The sequence below is a fragment of the Mangifera indica genome, chromosome 10 (assembly GCF_011075055.1).
Source record: "Mangifera indica cultivar Alphonso chromosome 10, CATAS_Mindica_2.1, whole genome shotgun sequence".
Classification (NCBI taxonomy): Eukaryota; Viridiplantae; Streptophyta; class Magnoliopsida; order Sapindales; family Anacardiaceae; genus Mangifera; species Mangifera indica.
Window position 1 is genome coordinate 5,055,486 of NC_058146.1, and position 12,401 is coordinate 5,067,886.

Genomic DNA, 12,401 nt, shown 5'->3' on the forward strand with positions numbered 1-12,401 from the left:
TCTCAACGGAAGCGGAGTCAGCAGAACCCCAATACCAAATCAACCTTCTAAATTCCCCAAAATGACCTCTACGTTCAAGTTTTTAATTTTAAAAAAAAATTAATTTTATAGTTTGAAAATAGTATAAAAAATATGAGGGATATATATCCAAGCAAACGTCATAAAGTGCTTATAATTGTCAGATAGTTTATAACTAAGGTCGAAATCCCATAGTTTGTAATTATGAATAATTTTATATTGATAGAATACATTATTAATGTTACGGTTCGTTTTTTATAATTATATTAATTGTATTATTTATCTTTTAACAATGTTAAAAATTATAAAATAAAAATAATTAATATTGTTTAAATAGGTAAATGTTGGAAAATTGACTAATATATGCTAATATTAATCATAATTTTGATTTAATAAAAGTTAAAACTTAATAATTAAATACTCTAATAAAGTTTACGAATGAGCTAATTAATGAGGATGAACCCAGAACAATTTACGAATAATTATTTATAATATCATTATTATTGGATCTTCAATAAACTATTATATATTAATTATGTAATCCTTCCCAAACATGAACATAAAGTTTAGCTTCATTCGTGGAGGTTGAAGGGGGTAAAACCAGTGAATTTAATGCAGATAAATTTCACAAATTTGATAGATTCCTGAAAGCATAGCGCATTAGGCATTCATGTTGTGAAATCTTGCGGAATAGATTGACTTTATTTTTTATGCAAATTTATCAGACATTCTTGGTTAAGGGAAAAAAGAACCATCAACCGGCAAACAAGTAGGAAAGCACAGCAAAGGATGTGATTGCGTTCGAGAAGCAAAGCAAGCCTGGAGCCTTCAGGTATGTGGTTTCCTTTCCTGTGCATCAATCAAACTTGAGCACTCTCTACTGCCTCTTTGTTTTTTTGTATAACAGTAACCAAACCATCTTTTTGAATAGAAAATTTTCAGGATCGTGAATGGGTGCATCTGTTTTTCACCATTATGGTAGCTGTAATTGCTTCTTCATATTATGGCTGCAAGAGTCATCTGACACTCATAGATTGGATGAATAAAGCCAAAGTGCAAAGACCAAAAAAAAAAAAAGCACCCTCGATTAGGATGTACATAATTCAATTTAAATCATAAAATCAAACTAAACTATTTAAAAATTACGAATTGATTTAATTTGAATTGTAAAATGGTTTGTTTGAATTGATAACTTTTTTAAAAACAGTTTTTAGTTTGAGTTATGTTTTAGATGATTTTCAAATCGTAAATTGTATTTTTTAAAAATACATATAGATAACTAGATTTGACTAAATTTTTCAATTTTTTCATATTTAGTTTATCATTTTCTTTACATGTATATTGTATATATGTTTGATATTTATTTTGTATGTTTATATTATGCACACAAAAAATTATAATTTAATTATATAATATATATTTAAAAATAATTGTTTTAATATATTTAAATCGTAATCCAATCCAAATAAAACCATTTTTTTTTGTTTTGTTTAGTTTGATTTAAAAAAAATTTAAATTATTTTTTTAGTTTAGCTTGAAAAAAACTTTTAAATTATACTAAATCATATTGTATCTATCTCTAGCCTTGATTTTAATAATTTGAAAAAAAAAAAGAAAAAAGCTTGAGAATGGGGCATTGAAAATATACAGTAATACTCCAACAACCCATTGTTTTTCATATGGGCAAGAACATTTTGTAGCTTTGTTGTGGAATATCTCTGAAAGTTTTGAGTCGTTCAACGCGATGCAAGAAGCATGGGCTTTGTTTGACAATTCCTCATCGCATGTAGTCTTTTGGAAGCTTTTGGAAAGTGCTTTCGGAGAAAGCACTTTTCTATTTTAAGGACCATTACAACTTTCACGTTTCGGAAGCGCTTTTGAGGAAAACAAAAAGCATCTAAAACGGACGGCATAGATCAAATCTGTTAAATTTGGACGGTCGTATGACAGCTGACATCTCATGAGGACCGGCGTTGAAATTAGTCATCACGTGTGTTGCTCCTTCTGAGACACGTGTTTGACTCCTTCCTCTATTATAACGTCATCAATGATTTCCTACCGTTTTGTTTTTTTTTTTCAATAATTTCTAATTTACTCCGGTCACTATTATGTATTTAATTCACAAAAACATGTGAAATACTTGGAAAGTAATTAAGGGTGGATGGGTTTTGGGGAATCTACTTTTTATTGCTCATGTCGTTTTATTTGATTTTCTAAGTACTAAAATTTTTTAATAATTATTAAAAGGTAAATAAAAATGAATACCACTTTTATATGAAATGACATCTAAAAGAGGCTTAAATTTTGCTATTATGTGAAGAAGGCGAAAAGGGTTAGCTCTTACCATTATGCAAAGAAGATAGAGTGGCTTGAGTTGAATTTACGTACCTTTCCCTAAAGTCTAACCTTAAACCAAAAAAAAAAAAAAAAAAACACTTATTTTGAATTAAAAGTACAAACCAACCAACCCACAATTCACACCACCACCCACGGCCACCTATCAACATCACCACCATACATTGTCAGGCCAAGAAGACAAAGACAATTAGATTTCATAGTCTTACAAAGAAAACAAAGGTTTTTGGACCTCACAATGAAGAAGACAAAGATGTCTAGGTTAGATCTTATATCAATTGATCTTCACAATATGGTTTTTGTGTTATTGTTTAAAGTTTATACTTTTTTTTTGTATTTTTCAATTTATACTAATTAGTTTTCCCACGATACTAAATTAATGACCAATAACTTTTTTTTATTGTTTTTTATCGACAATAAATAACCTTTTTATTCATCCTCGTCCTTTTGATTTATTGCATTTTATCTCTTATAATTTTTTCTATAACTCTCATCTTTGATTTACTACAGATTTTCTCCTATCTTTACACACTTGATTCAATTTAACACATAAGAGTATATAAGTAAATCAGTATCTTATTATTCTTTTATTGTTGCCAACTAAACAAACTATTTATCTATACTGTCAATTCATCCAAAATCTTTCAGTTTGGGTAATTAAATATTACTCTAACCATATGTAATATTTTTACATGGTAATTATATTGGCTCTAATTGTCCAAGATTAGTTGTTGAATTTTATTTTAATAGTAATCAATCTGTTCATGAGGGTTGGTCACAGTCAACCTCAAAAAATATATATATATTTTTAAAAAAGGTTTGGTTTGGTGGTAACTTTAAGCTTTTGAATATATCTCCATGGACAAATCAATGCTTCGTACTTTACCAACGTCTTGTCTTAATAAAAACTTAGAATTTTTACTAATTTTATGGTGAAAATTTCGCTCCATTTCAATTTGATTGGCATTTTTTTCTACAATTACGATCAGAATGAATGAAGGTGGTGGGTCACCGGCCAGCCGCCACTTTAACCCGCCGTATCCACCACCTCTACCCCTTCAACATTTAATTTCACTAAATTTCATATTTATTGGTACGTGATGTGATTAAATAATGTTAGGATTTGTGGTTAATTTGGAGGGACCGCACAATTTAATTTAGTTGAATTTTTGTATGAATTATTAGTATTGCAAAATATTGGTCCCATATTGACCGCTCATTGATTTGTTTCACATTCAATATTTGAATATTCAAAGCCTCAAAGTCAAGGCTGTGTGCTTTAGACTATTATGAGGCTCTGAATAACAAAATTTGAGCAGAGTAGTTAGTACTCGTGCAAATTGGGGTGTCAAAAAGTGAAACCTTTGGGTCAATGAAATCATATAACTTCTTCAAAATTAAGGAAAACTTGCTTTTTGAATTAACAACATTTACGATAATATGTTATTAAGTAATTAAATATTATAAAACACTTAATTATATACACCCAATTGCGTAATCAAAAGTGTGTATTTCGACAAAATCTACGAAAATAATGGAGGGAATAATTGAGGAAAGAAAAATGTAGTCATTTCTCCTTGTTAGTGTTCATAAAAACCTGAAGAAACTACAAGCTCAATGTTAGAGGATGAAACTTCCTAACTAATTTCTTTACACTCCCAAATTCTAAACAATGCAAATTTATCCAAAATTTTTGTAATTTAAATTAAACTCAATAAAAAAATCTTGTTTTGTAATGAATTTCACTCAGAAACAATTGAGATTGCACCGCTAGAGATGCTGCCATGGCTGCCTTCACAAAGAGTCAATGCCCTCTCCAAATTAGCAACAATATCAGTTATTGTAGGCCTCTCTTTTCCTTCCAAATTCACACAATGCATTGCAGTGTATGCCACAAGCTCTACTGCTTCTGCTTCATTGAGCTCCGGTGTACCAACCCTTTTGTCCAATATTCTGGGCAATTCTCCGGACATAATTACCGGAACTGCAAAATCAACTATACTTACAGGGGCTCCTCCATTTTCATCAGTCTTGAATATTGCTCTTTTCCCAGTTAAAATCTCAAGCAACACCACACCAAATCCATACACATCACTCTTTGTGGTTAAAACATTTAATCCATAGTATTCTGGATCAATGTACCCTACTGTTCCGGCTGCTTTGATCGGCCTGAAATCTCGTTCAGACTCAGGACCCATCAATGATAATCCAAAATCAGATACTCTTGCTGTCCAATGTGCATCTATTAGAATGTTTGAAGATTTGATATCTCTATGAATAATAGGTGGAACTGCATAATTGTGAAGATACTCAATTCCTCGCGAAGCATCTAAGACGATTTTGATCCTTATTTTCCATGAATTTATCACACTACTACTCTTCTCAACGTTGTTCTTGTCATGTAAATGATCATAAAGTGCTCCATTTTTCATATACTCATACACCAAGAGCTTCTCTTCTTTCTCTTCACAATACCCAACAAGCCTCACCAAATGCTTATGATGAAGCCTTGATAAGAAGGCCAATTCTGATTCAAATGCACTCTCTTTCTCTTGAAATTTCTTCATCTTTTGACCCGTTTCCCCTCTCTTAATTGCAACCTCACGACCATCCGTCAATTTCCCTTTATAAACCACACCAAAACTACCAGCACCAAGCTTGTTCTCCAAGGAAAAATTACCTGCAGCAGCAGCGAGCTCTGCAAATGAAAATTCCTCTGCTCTATCAGCATGCTTCGACGAAGTCCCACTCCTCTGACGTTTCATTGTCAAAACCCTCGAACCCTGACGCCGAATTGTCGATGACCGTGAAAGAGGACTATTATTGGATGCTGCCCCACCGTTAGAGCCAGCTCTAGTAATAGTTGGCTGAACAGAATTATGAATTTTCTTGTTCCCAAAACAAACTCCAGTCCACAAACAATAAATTATAGTACAAATACCAATAACAGAACCTATTGATCCAACAATGGCAAACGCCAGTAAACCCCTTGTCAATTCCCTAGATGTTCTAGGCGAAACTGGGGATGATGGCGGTTGCGGCAGAGGAGGAATCAACGGCGGTGATTGAACTGGTTCATAACAAGAAATATTGCTCTTGCAAATTGTACCAAAACCCGAACACAATATATCAGATTGGGGATAAATCCCACACTCGCCGCAAGATGATCGCACACAAGGCCCTGGAAGAATTTCACCACCAAATGGAATCAAAAACCCTGAATTTGACCCATTAGACCATCCGGGTCCCCAACACATTACCGAAAAATTTCTCGTTGTTAATCCGCAGGTGAAATTCGAACCCGAAACAATCGATTCAAACGAAATTCCTTCAGTTTCGTTTACTGAATACTCCCCTCCCCCGCCCCAACAATCAACCGATCCATTCAATCGAATCCCGCAACTGTGATTTTCTCCAAGAGCTAACGAACTAAACCCGGAAGAATGTAACGGAATGTTCAACTGTCCCATTTGATTGTTTCCGTGACAAATTAGAAAACCATTGGAATCTATCCCGCACACGTGTGAAGCGCCTGCAACTATACTCAACATGGAGTTGTTAGTAAATTCAGTTTCGATTTGTCTGGATATTGAATTATTCCCCCAGCAACGAACTCTACTTGTACTGATCAAGATTCCGCATGAAAACCCGAACCCAGATGTTATTGACCCGAATTTTTCTTCCTGAGAAGGAAAGTTATCACTACTGTTGCTAACGGATCCTCTCCAACACTCAACTTGGCCATCAGTTGTGATAGCGCAAACGTGGTCATTTCCGACGGCCAGATTGTCTAACAAAACGGTGTCGTTATAGTATATTCTTTTGGGGAGAAAACTGGAAACTCCAGTCGTGTACCAACAGAGAAGACTATAGCCATCAGAGCGAATGGCACAGAAGTAATTTTGGCCGCCGGAAATATAAGAGTAGGAGATGTTGGGTTGGATTTGGATGGGGGTTAATGAGCTTTCATTGTAACAGACGATACGTTGCGTGGGCTGACTTGCCACAACGGCGCAGACGGTGGCCGAGCCGTAACTGATGGCGATGGTAGAGCCGGAGCCCAGAGCATGGGTGAGTGACGGAAAAGAGGAAATGGATAGTATAATCACGGTCAGAAGAGTAACGGCGACGGAGGAGGGGGAAGTGGGTAGTTTCGTCATTTAAAAAAGTGAAATTTGGGGAATGAGTTGGTGGGTTCTTGGTGATTATGCCTCATTTGTGAATTGCCCAGAGAAAGAGAGTGCTTTTGTCGAGTCCTAAATCTTGAAGACGATGAAGAAATGAAAGTTTCTTCCAGGTTTCAGTTAAATAGCGGCCGTCTTTGGTTGTACTGTAGATAATTTTTGGTATTTAAAAAATAATTTATATATCTGTTAAATAAAAAAAGAAATTTATTATTATTATTTTTTTCATAAAATCAGTTTTATTTGTAGAGGGAGTCTGATGAGAAACGGAAGATAGATGGAGGAACGGGTAAAAGATGAGTAGAAGGGAGAATATATGGGTGACCGAGAAGGACACGTGTCAGTAATAGCGTAGGGGACTTGCTGTGCACATGCATGTTTTTTTTGAATACGTTGGGCATGGATTTTTGACAGACAAGACAAGGCTGCGTTTATGCATTTATAAAATTAAAAATAGAGGGACGAAGCGAATCGTTTCTAATATTATTGATGGTAGATAAAATGCGCCAAATATTTTGGATTTGGCCTTGAGTCTGCATTCAAGTTTTCTTTACAGTATATTAAGATTACGGTTAAATTCGAATTAAATTTATTTAAATTGAATTCAAATTTAGTTTGAATAAGTTTAAAATAAGTTAAGTTTAAATAAACTTAAACTTAAAAGTTTAATGTTTTTTAAATTTGAACTCAAACTTGAGCTTAAATTTTAAGGTGTTTAGCTCATCAAGCTCGTAAATTAAAAATTTTGATATAAAATAACGTTGTTTTGATAAACATATATCGATGTCGTTTTAATAATTAGTTAGTTAAAAGTTCGATTTAAGCTTGAGCTCGAATTCAATTCAATTTAAATTTAACCCTAATTAAAATAATACTCTTGATTGATTTGATTTAATAATTATAGAGTTAATTATTAAACTCAAAACTTTATCTATTTAATATAGTTTGTTCGATCGAAAAAGATGGTTTAACTCAAGTGAGATTATTTGTTACTAAAAAAAAAAATCATGAGGAGATTGCAAAGGGAAGTTTGAGTGATAAAAAATGAAAAATTTTCAAATATAAGAGTTTAGTTTAAGACTTGTTGATAATATTTTAATAGTAGAGTCTTAATCTTATACGATATGATGATTATATAATTAGTCACTAAATCTAATATTTTACATATATAATATAATTGATTCGGTTTCAAAAAAATTGTTTGACTCGAATAGAATTCATTGTCATAAAAAAAAAATATTTAAAGAGGGAAATGATTGTTTCTTCTAACTAGATTTTAGAAGTAGTTTTGAAGTCAAGGAACAAAAAAAAAAAAACACATCCCACAAACACATTTCTGTTTCACTTTCATTTCATTATGTTGCTCAAGACCAAGCACTTTCGGATGCCTTTGTGTCTTCAAAGCAGTTATGAAAATGACCCCAAAAGTTAGGCCATCTAGACAGGCGAGCATATCAAACTCTTAACTTTTTTTCTAATTTAATATCTAGGTTGTTTGAACATTGAACTGCCGTCAACACCTTCTTCTTTGTAATTAAACAGGGCAGGTAGCTGCCGTTGACCGGAGGAACACAACAGGGCTAATAAATTCAACATTTTCGGTTTACGTAGATGATGCATAATAATTAGTGTATAAAATACTTGGTTAAGTGGCTAACTAATTTTGATCTTGTATGAAAAGGGGTTACGCAGGAAGACTTATTATCCAATTAAGTATCATTATACTTAGACAATTAATCAGCAAAAACAGCTCAAAAGAAAAATTTAAGCTGGGAACATGACAGATTACTTTGAGATATTTTACAAAGAAATTTAGAAAATAATGAAGGTTTGAAGGCTACCTAACCTCGCAAGCGTAATCATAATTAGTGTTGGAGAAGATTAAATTATTTATATACGTGATCCATGTGCCCTCCTTTTCAAAATTTCAGTGTTTGGAAGATGGGTTTCTCTTCTCTCCCTGTGTGACACGTTGAAAACAGAAAGCTTGTTTGTAAAGTTGAATTTGACTCAACGTGAGATGATGAGTGATGACCAACTTGTTTTCCCTTCTTCCATATTTGCTTCATGTTAATAAATGTAAACTACGTAGGGTTGCATCAATAGCTCCAATTTCAATATTATCCGGATTGCTTTTTTGAGACAGAACTAATGATACCAAATAGATCAAAGTCTTCGTCTAATAATTGATCTTATAACCATTTAATTAGATAAATCAAAAATTTTATTTTGGTATGTTGTTAGAAGATTTGAACCCAAACTCTTCACCTTGGACGCCACCACTTGGGGGGTTTTATTTATTTATTTTGGTTTTTTCTAATTGGAAGAATTATGAGTTGCAATCTAATGTCTTGGATTATGAAAATCTCACATAACATTATGAGGATAATCTTGATATGTAAGTGCTCTACTAGCCCAATTGAGTTGCTTTTGTCTCTGTATCTTCCTATATTTTAACAGCCTTAATTTGCTTTTAGGGACAGGCAGAGCTGTAAAGATTCATTTGATATTAAGGTTAGGTTGGGTTGGAATACTAACTAATCATTAATCCATTTCCATTATAATTGTCAAATTCACAAAGTTAAAGCCCATATGAGTATCTAGAATGGCCTGCCCCACAATCGGCCATTGCCTACAAACGTAATGGCGCAATTAAGCAAGAGTAACTATTCCAGGCCTGGAACAGCAACCGAACAAACTTTTTCTTCAAGTCTTATTTTGAAGCTTTATATGGCTATCCACCTCCCCTCCATATTTCCTATTTCTCTAAATATTACTATATGATTAGGATGTAATATTGTCTCTAATTTTAAAAGATTAAATCATATAATGATATATCATTATTTGTGTATATAATACTATTCTTCCTGAAGAACTCCAAGATTGAAGCGATGGATAATAGGCTGAGAACAAGGGAAGAAACCTTGCAGATTCTTAAGCACAATTTGGAAAAAGCTCAACACCGAATGAAGTCCTGGGAAGATCAAAAGAGGTTTGATAGACAGTTTCAGATTGGGGATTGGATATATGTTAAGCTGCAACCGTACAAGCAAACCAAAATATTTTGGCCCTTTTGTTCAAGACGTGATAGGTAAAGTTGCATACAGGCTCAAGTTGCCACCTGAAGCACAAATCCATGATGTTTTTCATGTCTCTCTCATGAAGCCCGTTTATGCTCAGGTACATGCTTCTCCATTGCTACCTCCACATACGCGAACTACCTAGAGGAAGCTGCATACAATTCTGGTCAAGAAGCTAGTTAAGAAAGCCATGCACCAACCGTTTAAGTTCCTCATACAGTAGCAAGGAGAACCAGCTGACACAGCTATGTGGGAATTCGCTGATGACATGAGATGGAGATTTCCAACTTTCTTCCTCGAGGACAAGGAAGCTAAGTGGGGAGTTTTGTCATGATTATAGGAGGAGCAAAGTTTATCGCAAGTTGAAATGAAAAAGTCTCATGCTTAGTGGGATGATTTTTTTTCAAAATTCCTTCTCTCTAGTTGCATAACCTTTCATTTCTCTCGTCTCCCTCTCTTCTCTCTCTATTGTAACTTTCTTCAACTCGTTTTGGCTGAACCGTAACATTCTGATCCTCAAACTTCCTGGCCACAAAAGCAGCCAGATGATGCCGGGCCACTAGATGTAGAATTCACATGAGTATGATAGTAGTTGAGCAGGCTAAGATTTTGCAAGGACTAAATACTAATGGCAATCAACAATATCGAAAGCTAAGATGCATGAACAAGAAAGATACGCAGAAAGTCAATGAAACTTGTACTACTTAAGGCAAGATACTGAAACACTACTGACCTTCAATAAATATTGATCCAAAACAAATGTACAAAATTCTGAAAGATAAATAGAAACATCTGACAGATGGCAATCATATGAACAGGTTACACAAAAATCAAGAGTTCAGACAAATCTAGATACATTAAAGGGATACCTGATTCACAGAGGCAGCAGATATTTCTAAGTGAGCTTTCGCTTCTGCCAATGCCTCCAGTATGCAGATAAATATTTATTAGCTGAGGAAGAGTAATCTGGCAATGCCAATGCCAATGCCAATTCCTTCATTACCTGAGGAAGAGTAATCTGGCTCTTCGGATGGCTTTGGTTGCCGATCTCCTCCTTCTTCGACACTTCCTGATTGCTCTATATCCTTCCACTCATTCTTCCTCTTCCTAACTACATGCTGCCATATGTTCTTCAGAGCCTCAATTCGAACAGGTTTGATTAAATAATCACAAGCACCATGTGTCACACCTTTCATAACAAGATTTTTGCTATCATCTGCAGACATCACTGTACAATTACACAATTTGCATTCTTGAGTTAGTTCAAACTAGTTCAATTCATAGATCTGAAATCCATGTATACAGATCGGGATAAGAGTGCTCACTGATAACAGGCAGGTCCATCTCTAGCACAACCTGCTCAAGGAGTTTGAATCCATCCATATCAGGCATGTGGACTTCACTGATAACAATATCATAGCCACTTCTGTTCTTTCTAAGCAGGTTCAACGCATGTTCAGCTCGATTGCATTTTGTCACTGAAAAACCCACATAAATTTTATCAAGCGCACATCAAATAACATAGCTATAGGCACATATATATCTAAACAAAACACAGTAACAGGAAGATGTAATCCTTTTCTGCATATAAGCACAAACTAGAACACTCACTGATCTCTTAACCAAAGCAGAATTAAACAAAATCATAAGAATAGTGTACAAAACGTGGTACGTTAAACCAATTCACAAGCTTTAGCATGAACCATGATTTGTTTCGTACCATACTTATGGCTCAAAATTATTCCAGATTTGATAAGGTTCTGTAAAAGAAAAACCCACAAACAGAATCATAACATACACAAGAAATGATCATACAAAAGTCACAAACACGCCATAACACACCCAAAATGAAAATTAAAAAATCTCTAAGAAACACAAGAAGAAAAAATTAAGATAAACCCATTAAAGAAATAACACTAGAATTTTTTTTTTTTTTAAAAAGAGCTGAATCTTACCTTCATAAAGGCAAGTCCTAAGCATCTTCTCCAAGATCCTAAGACAGGTAGGATCATCATCAACAACAAGGACCTTAAGACCTGCCGGAAAATGATCGGAAACAAAACTAGAACTGGCGGTGGACATGGATCCTTTGTCGTTACTTAGATTCATAGGTCAAAAAAATTAAGACTTCGGAAACAGAAAACAAGAAACAAACAAGTGATATGCAAAAGGCAAAGCCAAAAAGAAGATAGAGAATTTACATGCTTGAAGTTCAACTTGACAAGGAAAAAAGTAGAGAGTGATTTTGATGTAGCCAGTTCTAAATTCAGAGAACCCAGTTGAGATACGCAAAGAATTTGAGAGAAAGAAGAGAGATTTTGGTTAAACAATTAAAATTTATTAATAAACGAGAAAATTTTGTAATCTATATATATAACTTAGAGAGACTGAAGTTGAAGAAGACATGGCTTGTCTCTCACCCTGTAGCTTAAATTTCTTTGGTTTTTTAGGCCAATTAAATTTAAAAAAAAAAAAAAAAAAAAAAAGTGGGACAATCCTGTAAGAATAGATCCAGCTAACACATTAAGTTAACTAACTCCACGCATTCCAAATCTACTTACTTCATAAACTCCAACAACGTTAAACTCTGTTTCCAGATTTTACTTTTAACTGTTTACCTTCACATCCACCTCCACCACCCCCATATACCAAAAACAAAGGTGTTTTCTGACAAAAACATACTGTTTTCAAGTCCTTTTTCCCCTTGGTTTATCTCTTTAATTTTAATGGGTCGAAATCATATCCTACATTAAAAAAAAAAATA

The 12,401-nt window shown here is 33.9% G+C and overlaps 2 protein-coding genes across 3 annotated transcripts; both read right to left on the minus strand.

Annotated features, from left to right (window-relative positions):
- Positions 1–3,920: 3,920 nt before the first annotated feature.
- On the minus strand, positions 3,921–6,707 carry LOC123227080 (putative serine/threonine-protein kinase-like protein CCR3). The gene has a single exon (XM_044651712.1). The coding sequence runs from the start codon at positions 6,531–6,533 to the stop codon at positions 4,116–4,118; it is 2,418 nt and encodes an 805-aa protein (XP_044507647.1). The 5' UTR covers positions 6,534–6,707; the 3' UTR covers positions 3,921–4,115.
- A 3,645-nt stretch (positions 6,708–10,352) lies between these two features.
- LOC123227726 (two-component response regulator ARR2-like) lies at positions 10,353–12,025 on the minus strand. 2 transcript variants are annotated; one of them, XM_044652844.1, is made up of 4 exons: positions 11,839–12,025; positions 11,593–11,735; positions 10,963–11,115; positions 10,353–10,865 (listed from the first exon to the last, which is right to left on the minus strand). In XM_044652844.1, exons 2-4 carry the CDS (start codon positions 11,717–11,719, stop codon positions 10,585–10,587), a joined length of 561 nt encoding a protein of 186 aa, XP_044508779.1. In that variant the 5' UTR covers positions 11,720–11,735; positions 11,839–12,025; the 3' UTR covers positions 10,353–10,584. The 2 variants fall into 2 exon arrangements, with proteins under 2 accessions (XP_044508779.1, XP_044508778.1); XM_044652843.1 differs by having other exon boundaries at positions 11,593–12,022.
- Positions 12,026–12,401: the final 376 nt, after the last annotated feature.